The sequence below is a fragment of the Choristoneura fumiferana genome, chromosome 25, assembly GCF_025370935.1.
Source record: "Choristoneura fumiferana chromosome 25, NRCan_CFum_1, whole genome shotgun sequence".
NCBI lineage: Eukaryota > Metazoa > Arthropoda > Insecta > Lepidoptera > Tortricidae > Choristoneura > Choristoneura fumiferana.
The window spans coordinates 9283703-9303965 of record NC_133496.1 but is presented as its reverse complement, the minus strand read 5'-3'; the positions used below and the strand labels follow the sequence as shown (position 1 = coordinate 9303965).

The window sequence follows — 20263 nt, the reverse complement described above, 5'->3', positions numbered from 1 at the left end:
CTTGGCAGAAATTCATTTTTTCATAATAATAGAAGTATACAATTAAAGAAAAAATTACGTAAAAATAATAATAATAATAATACAGGGATCCCTTAGTTACAAAACTAAACACCAACTATATCTACGTTCCGTGGAAGTGTAGAATGAAAGTATAAAAAATATCAAAAAATATATGTCGGCGGCCGATCGTAAAATCCGCCAGATCACGAAATTCTTAGGCATATCATGAAACGGCGCCATGAAGTGAGGAGTTGTTAGTTTGAATTGTGACCGCGCTCCGCTGTATCAGATATTAGTGCAGTTAAATATCAGGAATTACTTTAATTAAATATCAGGAATTAAATATTTGTTTAGATTTCTGTGCGAACAACCATCGACATCTATGTATTAACTGCATGTTTCTTACATCCAAACGGCGCACAAGATTAGTTCACAGCGTGGTTTTGTGAACATCGTCAGGAATTCGCGCTGTCATCGTTCATCCACCATTAGGTAGGTACATCTCATATTCTGACGACCGGATGGCCGAGTGGTTAGAGAACCTGACTACGAAGCTTAAGGTCCCGGGTTCGAATCCCGGCCGGGGCAGATATTTGTATGAATAATACGAATGTTTGTTCTCGGGTCTTGGATGTTTAATATGTATTAAGTATGTATTTATATATATAAGTATGTTTATCCGTTGCCTAGTGTCCATAGTACAAGCTTTGCTTAGTGTGGGACTAGGTCAATTGGTGTCAAGTGTCCCATGATATTTATTTATTTATTTCGTTTTCTAGATTTTTTTTACTGTACAACGGCAAAACCTACTAAGTACCCCTTTCTACCCGAGAGAATCGAATCTTTGACAGAATTGAATAACATTGCGTAAATGTATTATTACTTCATAAGGAGTCTAGGAAAAATTAAAAAAAAACCTGGCTTAGCTGGTCTGCCATCATCAGACCCTCACGTTCGTGTGGCTTAGGAATAATATGTAACTCGCACGTTCGTAAGGGGTTATGATGTTATTATGCGGATATTATGTTACATTATGAACGATTTTTACAAAATTCAATTCAATAAAACACATTTGTAGAAATAAAACAAATTTCTTCTATTTATTCATACCTTAGGTACTAATTGTGTGTTTTGTTTTGTTTTGTATTTTGATTTTATTGCTTTTTGTTTGTTGTTTTATTTTCTAGGTAATTTTGTAGCCTTCCGTGAAGTCGCCAAGCGGTCACAGCGGAAGACCACCGTTGGCCTACTCGGCGTTGGCAACACTATGCTGAGCTGTCCGTTCTAATTTTTTTCATGCGTCTTTCACTTTTATTAATCATAGACTTTCCACAGAGCGTTCTTTCTTTCACCTTCCACGAGAAAATCCCAATCAACTGCATGAAGTGCGTTGCGAAATGCTAAAAACCTGTCTCTGGCCATACCATCGCAAACCAATGACAATTTAGTCGCAGTTTTCCAGTACTGCCAATGTCGTCGGACATCCCTCAGTGCCTAAAAACGAAAGTCTTCAACCAGTGCGTCCTACCAGTTTTAACCTACGGAGCCGAAACGTGGACCTTGACTGCGCGACTAATCCACAAATTCAAGGTCGCTCAGCGGGCTATGGAAAGAGCAATGCTAGGGGTTTCTTTGAAGGATAAAATCCGAAATCACATTATTCGACAAAGAACGAAAGTCACTGACATTGCTCAGAGAATTAGTTCGTTGAAGTGGCGTTGGGCTGGCCACGTCTGTCGCAGGACCGATGAACGGTGGAGCAGACGAGTCCTCGAATGGAGACCACGGACGGGAAAACGTAGTGTAGGGCGTCCTGAGGCACGGTGGACGGATGACCTTAAGAGGATCGCTGGCGGCGGATGGATGCGAGGGGCTGAAGACAGAGTGTTGTGGCGCGCCATGGAAGAGGCCTATGTCCAGCAGTGGACTGCTGTAGGCTGATGATGATGATGATGATGATGAATTGATTCCGAGATTTTACTGAATTCTAATGGGTAATCCACTGATGTATTAAACTGTAGATACACATTGCCAAACAAAATCCTCATCAAAGCAGCTAGTTATTGTGTTTTTGTCACTCTTATGAACACACAAATGCAAATAATAACTTAAACTTCTTAATTTGGTTGGGTTATAATCGGCCGCTAACTTTTGGCCGCTAACTTCACACCGGTAGGATTGTTGACGCTAAGCGCTGCTATTTTAGATATGCAGTGACGCGATAGCCAGGTTTTAGAGCTGGGCACACTCCTCGACCATACAAGATATCCATCTTCCTTTAAGTTCGAGTGAGAGAGAAGGGGCTTAAGTCGGTCAAGCGATAATTTGTACCGCTAGGACTCGATGTTGGTAAACGAATCCGACCATAATGTACGACTTTGTTGTTTAAATGTAATTAAATAGCAATAATACGATAACAATTTACTTCCATGTGAAATGTAACACCATAATTTTGCAAGCTTGATGTCCCAGATCTCTTTTTACAGCAGGAAACTGAACAATTCGGTATTTTTAGCACCGCCGCGTTCACTCGCGTTTCTCGATTCGGTCTAGTAGTTTAAAATCCGAGCGCGCCTTGTTTTATAAAATTCGTATGCCCAATTGGGCTTGTACTTTGACAGAGGGGAACGCGTCGAATGGCTACTCCCTTCCGCCCGGGTTGCTCTAAGCTTCCAGGCAACCTTTTTATATATACCTATCAGCCTTTTTGATTCTTAAATTAATGTACCTATTATTTACATACTTCATTATTTGAATAGGTACTACATTCAGAGTATGCAAAAAAGAAAGTTATGCAATTTGTTCATTACGTAGCGGAGATAAAAGTCAGTCAATTCAATACTCATTAAGTTATATAATAGGCGAAGTGCATAGTTTAAGGCCAGCGAAAAAAAATGAAAGAGTTAAAAACATTGCAGGATCGCTATACTCGACAACAATGTCGCATATAAATTTTATTATTATCAAGTCTCAAACTTGGTCACGGTAATATCTAAGTTGGCACAAGTCAGGGCTATTACGAAACTCGAAACTTGAAGTTCGTGTCGTGCGGTCCCTCTGACACTTACATCATTTAATACGAGAGCGAGAGGGACAGTACGATACGAACTTCGAGTTTCGAGTTTCGTAGTAGCCCTGCTGTACCTACAGCCAATTCAATCTGGTTCCAGAAAAAAAAAAAACATCTAGCAAATCAAAATAACAAAACAAAACAAAACAACTGATACCTACCCATTAGGTATCAGTTATTTTGTTAGAACCTCGGACTTTTTTTAATGTGTGTGAAACAGCTCGTGGTGTTTTCAGAGGAAAAATACACCTGCAGTTTTGATATAAAATTAAATATCGTAATACATTTTGAGAAAATGTTTATATTAGTCTCGGCTGGAATAGCAATTGCTGGCTTTGTATAGTTAAACGAACGAACTTGCGAGTACTCATACTCAGCCAGCAATTGCCTACTTCCATGCGACGACAGTACTTGTATTATCTAATATGAATGCTTCCCATAGATGAAATCGTACCGAACGAACGTGTTTGCGTGCTTATGCCCCCGTCGCCCCCGCCGCTTGACCGCGCGGCCCGTTTCTACCGCAACCATTTGTTTTTATGTTTTATTCATTTAAATATCGTGGGCGAAAATGACACAAATTTACAATATCGATTTATCATGCATTTATGATATAAAATATGTGAATGTGGTATAATATTTTTTTGAAGCGTTTGTAGGTTAAGAAAACAAAATAATTAAAAGGTTGCCTGGAAGAGATCGCTCTTAAGCGATAAGGCCGCCTATTGCTCACCTTGTAATTTTAATAATTTGTTTTCTGTATCGCTTACTATGTCTGGTGTACAATAAAGAGTCTTTGTATTGTATTGTATTGTATAATTAAAAATCTTAAAATTGCGTAGTCTAATTTGGCACAACTTTTTTTTATAGGCGTATGTAAGTAATCTGAAATAGGAAATAAATATTTCATAAACTGTAATTAAGATTGGTTTTTTGGAATCTTTTTGTATTTTTTATTTCAATTCCAAATTTTTACTTTTACGTTAGTTCCAAAGGAATGCCGAAAAAGTTTGAGGGCTTACGGCATAGATGTCGCTAGCGTCGCTGCTTAAGTGACTAAGTAAGAAACACAAGCTGAGATATGAGATGCATAGGGAAATTCGTGTCGGTACCGTTGACCATCAGTGGTGTAGCGGTATAGCACGCGGTACGGATTACCGAGGACCTGGGTTCGATTCCCAGTGATGGTCTTATTTTTCTGTTTTTTCTGTGCATCTATATTTCAGTTTGTATTTTCAATAAACTGTAATATTTTTTTCACCTCAGCACCTCAAACAGGCAGTTTTTGCTATGAGAAATCAGTGAGCAAATTCGCATTTTGCTCACTCCGTGAGACAAAGTAACTTTTTAATTATTTTTTTTAAATGCTGGGTACAGTGTTGGGTCTACTCACTAAATTCCAAATATTTGAACTTTACTTTGATCTGTCATTTCACTTCAACACGAAAAAAGCGAGAGATAGGATCAAATGTGTTGATTACAATCTTAAATTAAATTTTTGGTATTAAAAATATAAATTACATGACAACGAAATATTTCCAAAATGTAAATTTTCCCGATCTTTTAATAAAGTATGCAACCTCGTTGCACGAAAGCCGCTTCTCTTGTTTTTTTTTTTATAAAAGAATTCCGTATACTGCCTCTACAGTTGGAATAAATATTTGTTAAATTGTATGAATTTTTAACGGGTACGTATTATAAGACCGACAAATCATAATACCTACAGTTGAAATGTCGACGCATAACACATCGAAATTCAGAATACCGAATGTACAAAATACCGACAACCGATACACCGAAGGTCGAAATATCTATTTTTAAATGACCGAAAGTACAAAATCCCGAAAATGGGGTATGTATTATAATACCGAAAAATCATATTACCTACAGTTGAAATATCGACACTTAACAAATCGAAATTCAGAATACCGAAAGTACAAAATACCGAAAGTAAAAAAAAGTTTGATATGTGCGAGCGAGCGAAGCGAGCGAGCAAGACGGTTCGAGGCAAAAGCGACTTGGATAGGTTAGGTTCAGAAGGCTAAGGCGGGAGCGAAGCGGAGCGTAGCTCCCGCCTTAGCCTTCGATGTTAGGTTTTTTTTTATAGCAGCCCGGATAATATTGCTTCACAAATGATCTTTGCTGTTGAATCTTATCCAACCTACTTTCTTACTGGCAGTTAAGTATCTTGCCTGCTATAAAAGAAAACCTAACATCGAAGGCTAAGGCGGGAACTACACTCCGCTTCGTTCCCGCCTTAGCCTTCTGAACCTAACCTATCCGAGTCGCTTCTGCTGCGAACCGTCTTGCTCGCTCGCTTCGCTCGCTCGCACAAATCTTTTCCTGCTATATTTGTTTCGTCTTTGGTATAACGGCAGTTTCGGTATTTTGATTTTCGATATATTGATTGTCGATTATTTTACTTGTAGTGATTATGACTGTTCGGCATTATGAGTTTTCGACCTTTCGAGTGTAGGTATTTTGATCTTCGGGATTGTAGTCTTCGGGTTTTAGGCTGCCGGTCAAATGTACTTTCGGGATTTCAAACTTTCGGTCATATATCCATTCGACGTTTTAATATTCGGCCTTCCGTCCATAGGTCTTGTGAAATTCGGTCTTTCGTTTATCGGTATAATAATACATACCCATTTTTAACAAATCTATTTAATGTTTATGTAATATAAATCTTAGTAAAATTCATATTTAAAGGTTTAATAGCATTTATAATAAATTATACGTTTATTGTCCAACCTTTTTAATGACCCCAAGATGACGCTTTTTGCAGTATTAAAAAAAAAGTGTGACATTAGTACAAGATCAAATTACAATGCATGTAATGAGTAGGTATGAGATTTGTATTGTATACCTACTGGACACTTTGTTATGGTTTTAAATGTGATTATTATATTTGTTTCTTAATAATCGGATTATATTTAAAAAAATGTGTTTGTTTTGTAAACAGGTAGGTATATGTAGTTTTATTCTTATGTTACATTTAAATTATGTTCTCGCTGCTGAGGTGAAAAATTGTATGTGTCACACGAGAGCAAAGTTTTTTTGCATCTCGTATATAATTATGAATCCCTTGCTGTTCTCAGGATTCTAACCTAGAATCACTCGCTGACGCTCGTGATTCAATTATAGAATCCTTCGCTTACTCGGGATTCAAAATCAACACTCGCAACAAAAAACAACTTTGCTCTCTTGTTGCACAAATAACTATTTTCACACCATTTTTACATACTGTCCATATAACAGTTTGCACTGGACGAAAATGACACAAATTTGGTTTACATACTCCACAGGCTATCCTAGATATGATGCCATAATTATTTTTAACTTTAAATTTATTTTGCGAGATTTATTCAAATAAAAAAAAACAACCACAAATCTTCAAATTGCTGAAAATGCAGGCAACAAAAATGACACAAAACGCTACAATAAGCTTCATAGGTACGACTGTACCCACAGGCAAAAAATAAGAAACTTTAGAATTCTTGAAACTTAATACCTCAAAATAACGTAGCCGTAGGCCTAAAGAAGTATGCGCCGGAAGAAACCGAGGATTTATTTAATAAAAACTTAAAAAAATATTGAACAAACAGGTTTCCTTTGATAGGTACCATTAATATTATACTCGTTAAACGAGCTATGGTAACATACTGTACTCCGCATGTCCATTTTTGTCTGGTAACTATATAAGGAAAAAAACAATTTCTCGCGCGTCAGGTTACGTTCAAGCCTTGAGAGAATATGTTATCTATAATATTACTGTTCCTCATTATTGTATCGTTTGGTTTATTTGCTGTGAAATATTATGTCCCAAAGAAGAGGCGAAGACTACTGGAACTGGGAGCCTTGGTACCAACCTATAAAGGGTGTTTACCTATAATAGGGCATGCCTATAAACTTATAGGCGGCAGTGAACGTAAGTTTCTTGATAAGGTGTGATAGTAATAAAGAATGGATTTGGTTTGATTCAATAAATAATAAGTCATGGAACAAGACCGATTCTGCCGTCCTATAACAAAGACACTGCAACTCAAGTTACAGTATTTTTTTAGAGTATACTGATTTTCTACCAATAACATTGAAAAATTTCATTCAAATTTACACTGTATGTTACTCTTAAACTAGGATCCTGATTTGACTAAACACTGTATCTTCCTCCAGATACCGTGTTTTGCCAAAACAATCTCACCTTTTCTTCAGCCAGTACCTAAAGTTACAGTGTTTTATCGATGTAGCTGGATCATGCCATTGACCCAGCCGATAATCATTCAATTAATCAATCAAATGGATCGGTTTTATACGCAAGAAACGTGAACTCTACAATTCACGTTTATGCGTATCGCTATGTCCTTGATGTTTGAAAATTATTTTTATGTACACCCATATAGTAAATCCCCCATTATGCGTTCAAAAACCATAGATAATTACCAGTATTACGATATTTGATTCTATTATGAACACGGCTGTATCGTAATGAGATTTCATACATCATTACTTGCTGTCTAGCGCGCGCGCCGGTGTAACCTTCCACCTATAGGTAATATTACTTAATACGCTAGACCGATCTTCAGAAACACAAAAAAGGCCAAGGTATGAGTATACTATAAAATTAGATTTTTGATATTTTGAATTTGTTACAGAATTTTGGCAGAATATTCAAACCCTTAGTAAAGCGACCGAGGATGCGGGTGGTGTCCTAGCTGTTCGAGTGGGCCCCAGTCTACAAGTCTGTAAGTCATGCTAGCCAGTGTTATTTGTGATCATGATCAACCTAACAAATCAACACCTAATATCACTGTCTTCCGCACTGCTCTCATTTGAATTGATGAAGACTATAACGACTCGTTGCTATTTAATAATAAAGTCATAATAATGCAACTTTATAAAAACAATTCTAATTTGTCGCGATATTTTAGTTAGAGCACATTCCACATGACATCTAAGAGCCCGTGCACACTACCGTTTTTGGCGGCAGTTTCTCAGCGGAGCGGGAACGCGACGTGCACGCGGCGAGCACACTGCGATGTCTTCGCGATTAGCCATCTGCGTGTCGCCGTAATGACGTCGCGTGCACGCGTCGAACACGGGTCGTACGCTCACTATCACCATGATGACCTGGTTCAAGGTGGATGCCGGCCGCTTCCGACCGAAGCAGCTAGTGATCTATTGGGGAGGCCAATGTCCAACAGTGGACGTCCTACGGCTGAGATGATGATGACTAAAATTGGTCTACTCGAGATTGAGGTCTACATCGAGAGGAATTGTTAGTTATGTAAAACCGTTCGCGTTAGATATTAACTTACTATTAATATTTTAAATCAAGATGTTATGTGCAAAAGCTACTCTAATTTTACAATAACTCTTTTTAGTCGTCAATGATCCAGATGATGCTCTCACTGTGCTGAATACCTGCTTGGAGAAAAGCTATTTTTACAAAATGGGATCAAGTTGGGTCGGCGAGGGACTCATCACTGCGGACGGTAAGCTTAAACTTCTTTGCTTTCCAACTGCTGGGCAAAAAACTCATGTTTTGCTTAACCTTTTCTACGCCAACCACTCATATATACGCACCGCAGGTTCCACGCCAACGACCTATATATATACGTCCATTACTTCAATGAAAAAGCAACCTTCGTTCCATTGTCTTAAGTTTAAATTTTAGACATTGCAATATAGAAGCCTGGCGTATATGGGTGATGTCTTTTGTATTTGACGTGGCGGCAAAAAGGTTAACTCTACGGAAAGCGTCCAAGAGCGTGACTTAATATTGTTTTAAAATTCAAATAGCTGAGGTATATTCATCCTTCCACATCATTGTCATGTAAACAAACACTTCTCGAAGACACTTTCACACTTTTTCTCGGATTACACAATAACCATCACTTAAAACGTTGTTGTACACTGAAAGAAACTCACAAAGTATTGAAATCAACCAAGTAACGACTGAAAAATATCATTTCGAATAAGATTGCCTTCAATAATCGAAGGTACGAATGAATAACCTCAAAAATATCTACCATTGCAATGTCTAGATTGTCTATGATCGTATTGATGGGAAACGACAACTTATCGATATGGATAAATGTGGCAATCAATACTTAGGGGCTGTTTCACCATCCATTGATTAGTGTTAACAGGCGGTTAGGTGTGATGCCGTCTCTATAATAATATGATTTGTTCAAATAGACGGAGACGGCATCACATTTAACCGTCAGTTAACACTAATCAATGGATGGCGTTGATTTCAATATTTATTTAAACGTGAACGGACACGGACAGTGCGTAGGTGTCTATAGTAACGCTAAACGTCATTTCACATTGAGTTGAATTGTAAAAAGGAAGAAAAAATACAATGAAAACTTGGCTGTAATCATTAATTAGTTAATGCAAGGTTGCCATGTATGTGGAAGCTTCATTGACTAAGTCTACAATTTGTATGCCTTGCGGCGCAGCATAGACAAACAACTCTTTTTTTTCAACACCCCATGTACTCTGTACTGTAATGACCTGTGTTGAACAAATAAATGATTTTGTATTTTGTAATGGTGTTCAACCTTTGCCTTTTCCACTAGAGGAAATAATAATAAATAAAATAAAAAGAGTTGAATCTAGAAATGTAATTCGTTTCGCTACTTCGCTTGATGTCGTACGTTTCGGGTGCTCTTTTTGTGATATTTCTGACGACTTGGCTTGCTTACGGATTTATTTATGTTTAGCAAAATAATCGGTCACGTTTTATGTATATTTTATCGACTTTTCCAATCACTAGTCACTGTCTATTGTCACCTGTGACGTCACGTTTGTTTACATGATAAGACACGGAAGGATGAATAGACTTAAGTACCTAAAGAATGGTAATGACGATGATTCATATGACGACCACTACCTAATGGAAACGTATAAATTAAAAACCATTTTGTCATGCCAACGTGTGTTAGTTATGAATGAAGTGGTGCAGGAACAATGCAAAATTAAAATGTCCAGGGATCACTTTCAACTAGTAAGTTATTCGTAAAATTAGATTTATATTCAAAAATGTTCAAATACATTATCAGTTGGAGATGGTCAGTATTATGCAAAATCAAGTCTGTAGTCTATGGCTCACATAATGTAAATGACAGCTTCCTCATACTTCTTCATCCTTCCTTCTTACCTGTAACTATCGCCCAAACAATATGTACAAACAGTCTTTATATTTTTCACGATTTTAGGTTTTAGGTTAGATTTAAGATATTTATTTTCTCAAGAATATACAAATATAATATTGCAGTTTTTTTTTTGTAGGGAAAGCTACAATCGAGATCTCTCTGCAGGCAGATGTTATGCCTGCAATAAATATATACTGAAGACTGAATTATTTATTATTGTATTTTCTCTGTAAGTGAATTCAGTATTCAGTATTTATTTATTGCAATATTATATTTGTATATTCTTGAGAAAATAAATATCTTAAATCTAATACCTTAATTACCTACTGGTAATTTGTACAGTGCGTAGACTTAAAAAGCTAAGTAAAATGATGCATGCATTGTATTAAAATTGCTCGTTTAAAGAAATATTCATATATGTATACAATAAGATTTTATTACTATTAACATTAATTTAAGTACATTAATATGCCCTTTACAAAGCGGGTAGATTTCTGCAAGGCACAGTGCAAGCGGGTACGTATTATAATGTATAAATTTAAAATACATATCGGTTGAAATACATACAGTTGAAATACCGAAAATTATAAAATATAATGCATCAAAATATATAAAGTTATTTGACATAAGTTCTAAACGCATAAGCTTGAAATGCATAGTGGTCAAAATATATAATGGTTACAATGCATAATGGTTCTTAGTCATATGGCACAAAATGCATATTTTCATAATGTAGACGTTCAAAATCTATACAGTATGTTTTCTATAATGGTTGAAATACATACTAGACACTGAATTTTTACAAAGAAAATGCATATATTACAATTCTGGCATATATTACAATTCTTGTTTTGGTCGTAGTTGAACCTAACACGCTCCTCCTCGCTACGCTCGTCGTCGCACCTAAAGTTTCTATTCAATTAATGATCAGACTTTAGTTTAAAATGCAAGGCCTTGTTAGACAATACGGCTTTCGATCAGACGGTATCTTATAGGTTAGGTTAGGTTAGAGTTTTGTCCAGGCGCGAAGCGCCTTAACTACGATGAATAGGAGCTCCGCCAAGCGGAGCTCCGTCGACTTTGTCTTACAGTCCTTAATTTTTCAGAATTTAACATATAAATACATCGTAAATAGACTGGAGATGATGATGAACCTAGGCATTATACGCTTACGTCAAAGTCGTAAAATATCCAGTGTCGAAATTGCGTCCACATCGTAAGAGGTCCATGTCTTACATCGTCTAAGTCGTGCCACGTCCAAGTCGCGAAATGTCAAAGTAGTAAAATGTCAATCTTTACTAATGTCTATGTCTCGGACGGTCCAAATCGCGAAATGTCAAAGTAGTAAAATGTCAATCTTTACTAATGTCTATGTCTCGGACGGTCCAAATCGCGAAATGTCAAAGTAGTAAAATGTCCAATCTTTACTAATGTCTGTCTCGGACGATCCTAATCGTGGAATTTCTAAGTATTAAAAACCGGCCAAGAGCGTGTCGGACACGCCCAAGATAGGGTTCCGTAGCCATTACGTTATATTATAACACAATTAAAACACTTACTACAGTCTTAAAATCTATTACCAGAAAAAGAGCGTAATTTTGACCATTATGAAAAACGTACTATAGTAATTTTAATTGTTATTTCTTTCAACTTTTATATATTCTGATTGTATATATTCTGAACATATACATTGTGAACTTAGTCATTTTAATTGTATGTATTTCGACCAATATGAAAAACGTGCTTTATGAATTATTATTAATATTTATAACCGATATGTATTTTAAATTTATACATTATAATACGTACCCGTGCAAGCGCGCCTCACAAGAATAATCATTAAGGTACTCGTAGTGGCGTATGTTCATAAGCTGAAGCAGATATTTAAGTGATTAAATCAAAACGTGGGAATCGACAAACATCTTACAGTAATTTTCTATTACTAATCATTGTATTATTTATTATACAAAACAAAGTATTAATTTTTGCCTTCCGTAAAATCGTTGTAAATATTTTGTAAATGCCTTTTTTTGTAAATGATATATTAGTGTGTATATCTTTAGTTAATATTTTTCTCACTAGAATGCATGTCTTGTATTTATATAACTGTTTTAAATTCATGATTCTTATTTCCTTATATATATTTTTGTAGTAGAAGTAAAAAAAATATAACCAAATAGTCTTTTAATAATTTAGTTTTGCGCTGTTTGTAATTTACGTAGATTTGTTTTAGCTGCTGATGCCCATAGTTCTATTAAGTACTAGATGTGCGATTTAACTATAGTTATTTATGCAACTGTATCATAATAAGGGTCATTAAGACACGAGTGCGAGTTTATGACATGAGGCGAAGCCGAATGTCATAATAGATACGCATGAGTGTCTCAATGGCTGATTATGAATAGTTGCATACATTACTTTTTCTACGAGCTCAAACATAAGCATTAATAAATAATGAGATTTTTAGTGTGAATAATATAAGATACAATAGTATAATGTCAACTTTACTGCTCATCACCTTTTACGAAAAATTGCTTTTTCCGATGCAGAGACGTTCTTTCAAGGGTTCTGATGCTTCACCACCCGTTCTATTTCACCATATGTTTTACGAGGAGCATAAATTGCTTAGCAACTGTTTTAAAATAATTGAAATTAAACCCGTGAAATATTTGTTATTGAGTAGTACCTAACTCCGGTGGTCAACTGTGGTCTTCACTTGTCTTTATCATTAGTTCCACTTCATCAAAATGATGATGTTCAAGAGCAAATGTACGAATTACTACTAAGTAAAATATATCCAAATTACCATAAATGTCCCTACCATATTTAAAGAGTTCCCTCGATTTTCTTAGGATCCATTCATCAGATCCTGATTTTGTGCCTATGGGACTTAATTACTGTATTCGAATATAAACGATTTTTTTTTCTAATCGGTTCATGAATGACGGAGTTTTGAGCTAACAGCCAAATAAATACAACCGAATTGATAACCGTTATTATCAATATATGACACGTCATTGAAACGCTAGATGTAAGAAGTGATCCGTCTGAACGCCAGTTGTCTATGTAGTTTGAGCATCTGACATTGCATCACGCGAGCCAACCAATCCTTGCTTTGTTTCTAAATTTTAACCAATCAACAAACACGTCTATTATTATTTTGCAAACTTGAAATTGATTCTTATTTGAATCATAAGTCGTATTAGTTTTAGGTTTGGCCTCTTTTTGTGTGGAATTTGTTCTGAGTTACGCTTCCTGACTTATTATTTATTCGTAGCTTAGTATAATGATTCAGCCCCGTTGGCACACTAGATGTTTAAAACGTAAACATGATTTGATAATAATTTTTAGCAACATGTTTTATGTGAAACTGGTGTAACCTGTTTAACAAAATATTGTTAAAATATGCCTGAGTAAAATATGCCTAAGTATATCCGTTAACTACCTACGTCCTGTTTTAGAAAACACAACCACCTATGAGCGGTCTAGGAGACCCCTAGTTTTAAAGGATATGCAATAATTATAGTTGTTTAGTTTAAATTTATTAAAAAAGAAATAAATTAAATTTTAACAGTCCATGCTATTTATTTACAATTAACATTACAAAATAAATCAATAGATTTTTCGGTACTTCTCCTATCCTTACTGTGAAATTACTTACCCTAAGGGGATATGAGATCTCAAAATATAGGAACATAACATCGACACTAACATTTTAAACTACGCTAACTCGAAAATGGTAACTTTACGCTAAAGCCAATTCAAGGAAAACTTGCGATAATTTTTAAACCGGTGAACATATATTTATAACTTTTTTACCAAGTTTTATTTGTTACACAATTAAAAGAAATGTAAAATTACTTTTAAGATTCTTTCATTAATTTTGAATTTAGTTCTACTTAGCGTACCTTGTGACAAAAACAGAAAGATCACCGTCGATGAATTTAACGCCATTTCCAACTTAGCGTACTGTAATAGGGCGTGTTACCTTTTTAATATGTAGTATGAATATTATATTAGACGAGATTTAATAAAAAAACCAAGTCACCGATATAGTTGGATAACAATTTTATTACTATAAATGAAATAACATGGTAAATTTGTGCATTTCTTATTAGCTTTTAAAAGTTAGCGTCGTACAACAGGTAAACATCTTCACACTTGTAATATTTCTAAACGAATCCAAGTTACACTTAGCTTTGTTTAAACGTTAGGAAGTTGGCGTTTTATTTGTGTCAAAAATTATGGAAAGGTGTGAAAATTATTAGGTGAGTCAGTGATAAAAATGACGATTTTTGGATGTTAATGTCTAAATAACCGTTTGAGGTGTGTTTATGAAATTTGGAGATCATAAATGTATTTCACAAGTGTCAATAAATGAGCCAAATTTGACATGTTTATTTGAAATAGTCTTTGAGTTATGAGGGGGTCAAAAGTGGCTCCAAATGGTTCGGGTAAAATTACACACGGTGCTGCTCGCCAGTTCTGTTAGCTTGAACTTGGCATGACACGCTACCGCGTGTTTAGATGTATGGGTGTATACTTAGTGCATTAAGTACTGAATATTAGTTTAAACTGAATTTTTGTCGTCCAATCAATTTACAAGTACTTATAAAATCAATAACCTCGTAAAATCTGGTTTCAAGTTTAACCAAAGAATACTTTTGCAGTGCCTACTTGGAAGAGGAACCGCAAGTTGCTGAACCCAACGTTCAGTCAGCACGTGCTGGATGGTTTTCTAGTTATCTTCAACGAGTAGGTATAATTTTGAGTTATTGTTGTAATTTTACTAACGTGATGTCACGTGGCAGGGATATCATCTGATTAAATATTACTAGAATTTTCTTGAAATGCTCTTATAGCCCACCCAACGAAGACCAAAAACTGCCTCTCAGGGGAAAAAATCGTGTACAAGCGAACTTTGGCATAGTTGTAGGGTTGTGTTTTAAACCACATACTAAAAGTACTGATGGGTGGGGGTGAAGCTAACGGGTGGAGGGAGTGTAAATGTCCCCTTTTTTTAAGTTTTTCGTAAATTACTCATAAACGGTGGCCCATATCAAAAACTGTTCTGATACATGAGTAATCTACATAAAATTTTCTACAAAAAAGATTCTATATTCAATCTTTAGAAAAATCTTAAGTAAAAACTGTCACAAGATGTTCATAGTGAGTAGAGAATTGTATGTAGATTACTCATCTATCAAAACAGTTTTTGCTATGTGAAGTGTAGGTAGCTTACCGGGAACGTAAGGAAAGAGACGTGTGTACGGCAAGACGATTTATTCCGGATTGACGTCACATGATCGTTCTTAAGCTACCTTATATCTAAGCAATAACAAAGTAACGTACCCACTTAAATACTACACTATATGCCACTGTTTTATGAGTTATTTACGAAAAACTGAAAAAACCTTTACCTACACACCCCTCCACCCGTTAGCTTCACCTCCACCCATCAGTACTTTTAGTATGTGGTTTAGAACACCATTCCCTAGAACTAAGCCAAAATTCGCTTATACACTAGTTTTTCCACCTGATTTTTCTTCGTTGGGTAGCCTATTACTATGATTATGTAAGCAGGTTTAGATAGAATTAGCAGCAAAATTTAAACTTGGTAAATATTTGTTTTGGTCTGTTTTAGTCTAACATCGGATAGCATTGTGAATGGTAGTCTGAAGATGAGCTCTGGTTGAGTGATTTGTGTGTGTTCCTAGACTAGTGTAATAATTAGTGTGGAGGTGGAGGAACTGTTTGAACACTCATTTCTTGCATAAACGTAGCTATCATAAGGTCGCGGGTGAGCAAAGTAATTGTTTCAGGTCATAGCGCTATTTGAATGCAGCACAGACTGTTTACCTATTCTTTAAATTCGCATTTTGACTGTTGTTGAACAGGGTATCTTAGGTTCTTCACAAAAACTGCCACGGAAATGCATATTTTACCTACAAGTGAAACGATTTTATTAATTATAACGTGATAATATGATTCCCAGTGACTTCGTATGCACAAACCATTAGATGTGGCAGTTGATTGAAATTCCAGGATTTTATTGGATTCCTATAGGAATGAGGGCTATCGCATATGAATTCACCGCTAGAGGCGCTAGTGTAGCGTGAGGTCTCCGAAATGTCAAATCTCATTATTTTTGCGTGAGCTACGCGGGTTTATTTAGAATTAGAATAATTTTGTGAATATTTTGCATTACCTGAAATTAATTATGGCAATTATGCGTTACTGGGCAATGAATGTCTGTGTTTGGAGACACTTTTGTCTTTCGAAAACTTTTGTCCTCCCTTTTTTTCCGAAAAAAACGGGACTACGCAACACTGTGGTTGCTCGATATTGGTATGGTACGGTTTTAGGGTGTATTAAATATAATTTTAATGTAAACTTTGTTTTCACGCCCGTAATAACAGACTTTGAAAGCCACATTTAAAACCTCACGCAACAGTGGCGCCATCTAGAGAGACAAAAAACGATAGCCCTCATTCATGTAGTTTACACGCACACACGCATGCACACACGCACTCACAACTCGGTTCCCACTGGATTGCCTAATCTTATTACGTGACGTTCGACATGATAAAGTATGACAAAGGTTGTTGCGAGGCGTTGGGTTGTAGCCAAATACATAGGTATCTAACTCGCACTGTTCTCACTCTTCGGGTTGTCTAACAGAAACGTTTACGCCAAGCCACTGATGTACCTACACAATTTACTGTAGGTATATTAACACGTTTGAAATTATGTAAACAGGCAGTCGGCGCTGCTGGCACAAGACTTGGAGCCGCTGGCGGGTGCGGGCATGTTCGATCCTAGGGAGTACTTCACAGAACGCACTCTGGAAACCGTATGCCGTAAGTTAAAATGAAAATATAGTAGGTGAATATCTTTTCTGAAGTGGGGCTACTACACTACAGCTTAGAAGTGGAGACAAATTTCGCGGTTAGCTAGTTCCGCATCTGATATTGCTGCGAAGTTAAAGCACGCAAAATATTCTACCTTATAACCGATGTACGATTTGTACCGGTTGCGGTGGAGACAACAGTACTCTGGTGTTTGGAGGTCCGGGATTTAGCTCTATTGTGGCTTAGACAAATAGGCCGATAGGACTACGTTATTTTGAGGTATTAAGTTTCAAGAATTCTAAAGTTTCTTATTTTTTGCCTGTGGGTACAGTCGTACCTATGAAGCTTATTGTAGCGTTTTGTGTCATTTTTGTTGCCTGCATTTTCAGCAATTTGAAGATTTGTGGTTGTTTTTTTTTATTTGAATAAATCTCGCAAAATAAATTTAAAGTTAAAAATAATTATGGCATCATATCTAGGATAGCCTGTGGAGTATGTAAACCAAATTGGTGTCATTTCGTCCAGTGCAAATGTATGTAATGTGGATGCAGTATGAAAAAAATGGTGTGAAAAAAAAATTAAGTTTATGAAATATTTATTTCCTATTTCAGATTACTTACATACGCCTATAAAAAAAGTTGTGCCAAATTAGACCACGCAATTTTAAGATTTTAAATTATTTTGTTTCTTAACCTACAAACGCTTCAAAAAAATATTAAAGTCATTAGAGTTCACATATTTTATATCATAAATGCATGATATCGACATAGTAAATTTGTGTCATTTTCGCCACGATATTTAAATGAATAAAACATAAAACAAAATGGTTGCGTCGAAACGGGCGCGCGGTCAAGCGGCGGGGTGACGGGGGGCATAAGCACGCAAACACGTTCGTTCGGTACGATTTCATCTATGGGAGCATTCATATTAGATAATACAAGTACTGTCGTCGCATGTAAGTAGGCAATTGCTGGCTGAGTATGAGTATTAAACGCGAGTATGAGTATTCCAGCCGAGACAATATATACATTTTCTCAAAATGTATTACGATATTTAATTTATATCAAAATTGCAGGTGTAATTTTCCTCTGAAAACACCACGAGCTGTTTCACACACATTAAAAAAAGTCCGAGGTTCTAACAAAATAACTGATACCTAATGGGTAGGTATCAGTTGTTTGTTTTGTTTTGTTATTTTGATTTGCTAGATGTTTTTTTTTTCTGGAACCAGATTGAATTGGCTGTAGGTACAGCAGGGCTACTGCGAAACTCAAAACTCGAAGTTCGTATCGTACTGTCCCTCTCGCTCTCGTATTAAATACTGTAAGTGTCAGAGGGACCCACGACACGACATTCAAGTTTCGAGTTTCGTAATAGCCCTGACTCGTGCCAACTTAGATATTACCGTGACCAAGTTTGAGACTTGATAATAATAAAATTTAAATGCGACATTGTTGTCGAGTATAGCGATCCTGCAATGTTTTTAACTCTTTCATTTTTTTCGCTGGCCTTAAACTATGTACTTCGCCTATTATATAACTTAATGAGTATTGAATTGACTGACTTTTATCTCCGCTACGTAATAAACAAATTGCATAACTTTTTTTTTTGCATACTCTGAATGTAGTAACCTATTCAAATATTAAGTATGTAAATAATAGGTACATTAATTTAAGAATCAAAAAGGCTGATAGTTATATATAAAAAAGGTTGCCTGGAAGCTTAGAGCAACCCGGGCGGAAGGGAGTAGCCATTCGACGCGTTCCTCTCTGTCAAAGTACAAGCCCAATTGGGCATACGAATTTTATAAAACAAGCGCGCTCGGATTTCAAACTATTAGACCGAATCGAGAAGCGCGAGTGAACGCGGCGGCTAAAAATATCGAATTGTTCAGTTTCCTGCTGTAAAAAGAAGATCTGGGACATCAAGCTTGCAAAATTATGGTGTTACATTTCACATGGAAGTAAATTGTTATCGTATTATTGCTATTTAATTACATTTAAACAACAAAGACGTACATTATTGTCGGATTCGTTTACCAACATCGAGTCCTAGCGGTACAAAATTTCGGATCGGTCAAGCGATAAATCGCATAAGCGATAAAGCGATGACTTAATCATGTTACTGTCAATGTGTTAGTTTGGAGTCATCTGTAAACGAATTATTAGTGTATTGTTGGATTATTTATGTGTTAACGTCGTCATTACAGTCAGTTGGCAGTTTTGTTTTTGCATCTAAATAAGCCGAACTGCACTTGTATGCACATTTCCCCCCGCAACAAACGCCAGAACTATTTTAAAGGTAATCTACCGCTAAGGTTGCTCCCTTCCGTAGGAAGCCCGCGTTGCTCTAAGCCTGGAAGAGATCGCTCTTAAGCGATAAGGCCGCCTGTTGTTTACCCTTGTAATTTCATTCTGTGTACCTGTTCTGTATCGCTTACTATTTTTGGTGTACAATAAAGAGTCATTGTATTGTATTGTATTTTATATAAAAATTAGAAATGGTATGTTAGTCGACAAACAATGTTAACTTTAACTGATTGGCATTAAGTTCGAAAATTCTAATGATCGAAATTGACGTGGATCCTGCTTATGACGCTAAAGTCGGATTTGTATTATGTCGTGTCGTGTCGTGTCGTCACGCATATATATAGTTAATTTAAATCGATATCTATATCTATAAGTATCCCAAATTTCAGCTAATGCTACCCAGCCGTTAAAGCATGATTGAGTAACAAACATCAAGATATACAAACTTTCGCATATATAATATTAGTAGGATGTGATCTAGCCCCTAAGCCCCTTCTCTCTCACTCGAACTTAAAGGAAGATGGATATCTTGTATCTTGGTCTTGTATGGTCTTGTATCCCAGCTCTAAAACCTGGTATCGCGTCACTGCATATCTAAAATAGCAGCGCTTAGCGTCAACAATCCTACCGGTGTGAAGTTAGCGGCGCATTATAACCAACCAAATTAAGAAGTTTAAGTTATTATTTGCATTTGTGTGTTCATAAGAGTGACAAAACACAATAACTAGCTTATATTCAGGGAGAAGTATTCAACCTGAACGTCTGGTGAAGCAAGAAAATTATTGCCAGCTACACCATATGAAAAAAAACACCAACATGGAAATGAGAACCTCTTCAAATCTTTTCCATAAAATAACACTGGACACTAAAAGC

General features: G+C 36.1%; 1 protein-coding gene across 1 annotated transcript in view; it reads left to right on the top strand.

Annotated features, from left to right (window-relative positions):
* The first annotated feature begins 6788 nt into the window (after positions 1-6788).
* LOC141442340 (cytochrome P450 4c3-like) overlaps positions 6789-20263 on the top strand; it is a 37596-nt gene continuing 24121 nt past the window's right edge. The window contains exons 1-5 of the mRNA XM_074107302.1: positions 6789-6998; positions 7723-7812; positions 8452-8562; positions 14901-14985; positions 16990-17090. Of these exons, the coding sequence (XP_073963403.1) occupies positions 6824-6998; positions 7723-7812; positions 8452-8562; positions 14901-14985; positions 16990-17090 (562 nt within the window). The 5' untranslated portion in view covers positions 6789-6823. The remainder of the gene's footprint in view (positions 6999-7722; positions 7813-8451; positions 8563-14900; positions 14986-16989; positions 17091-20263) is intronic.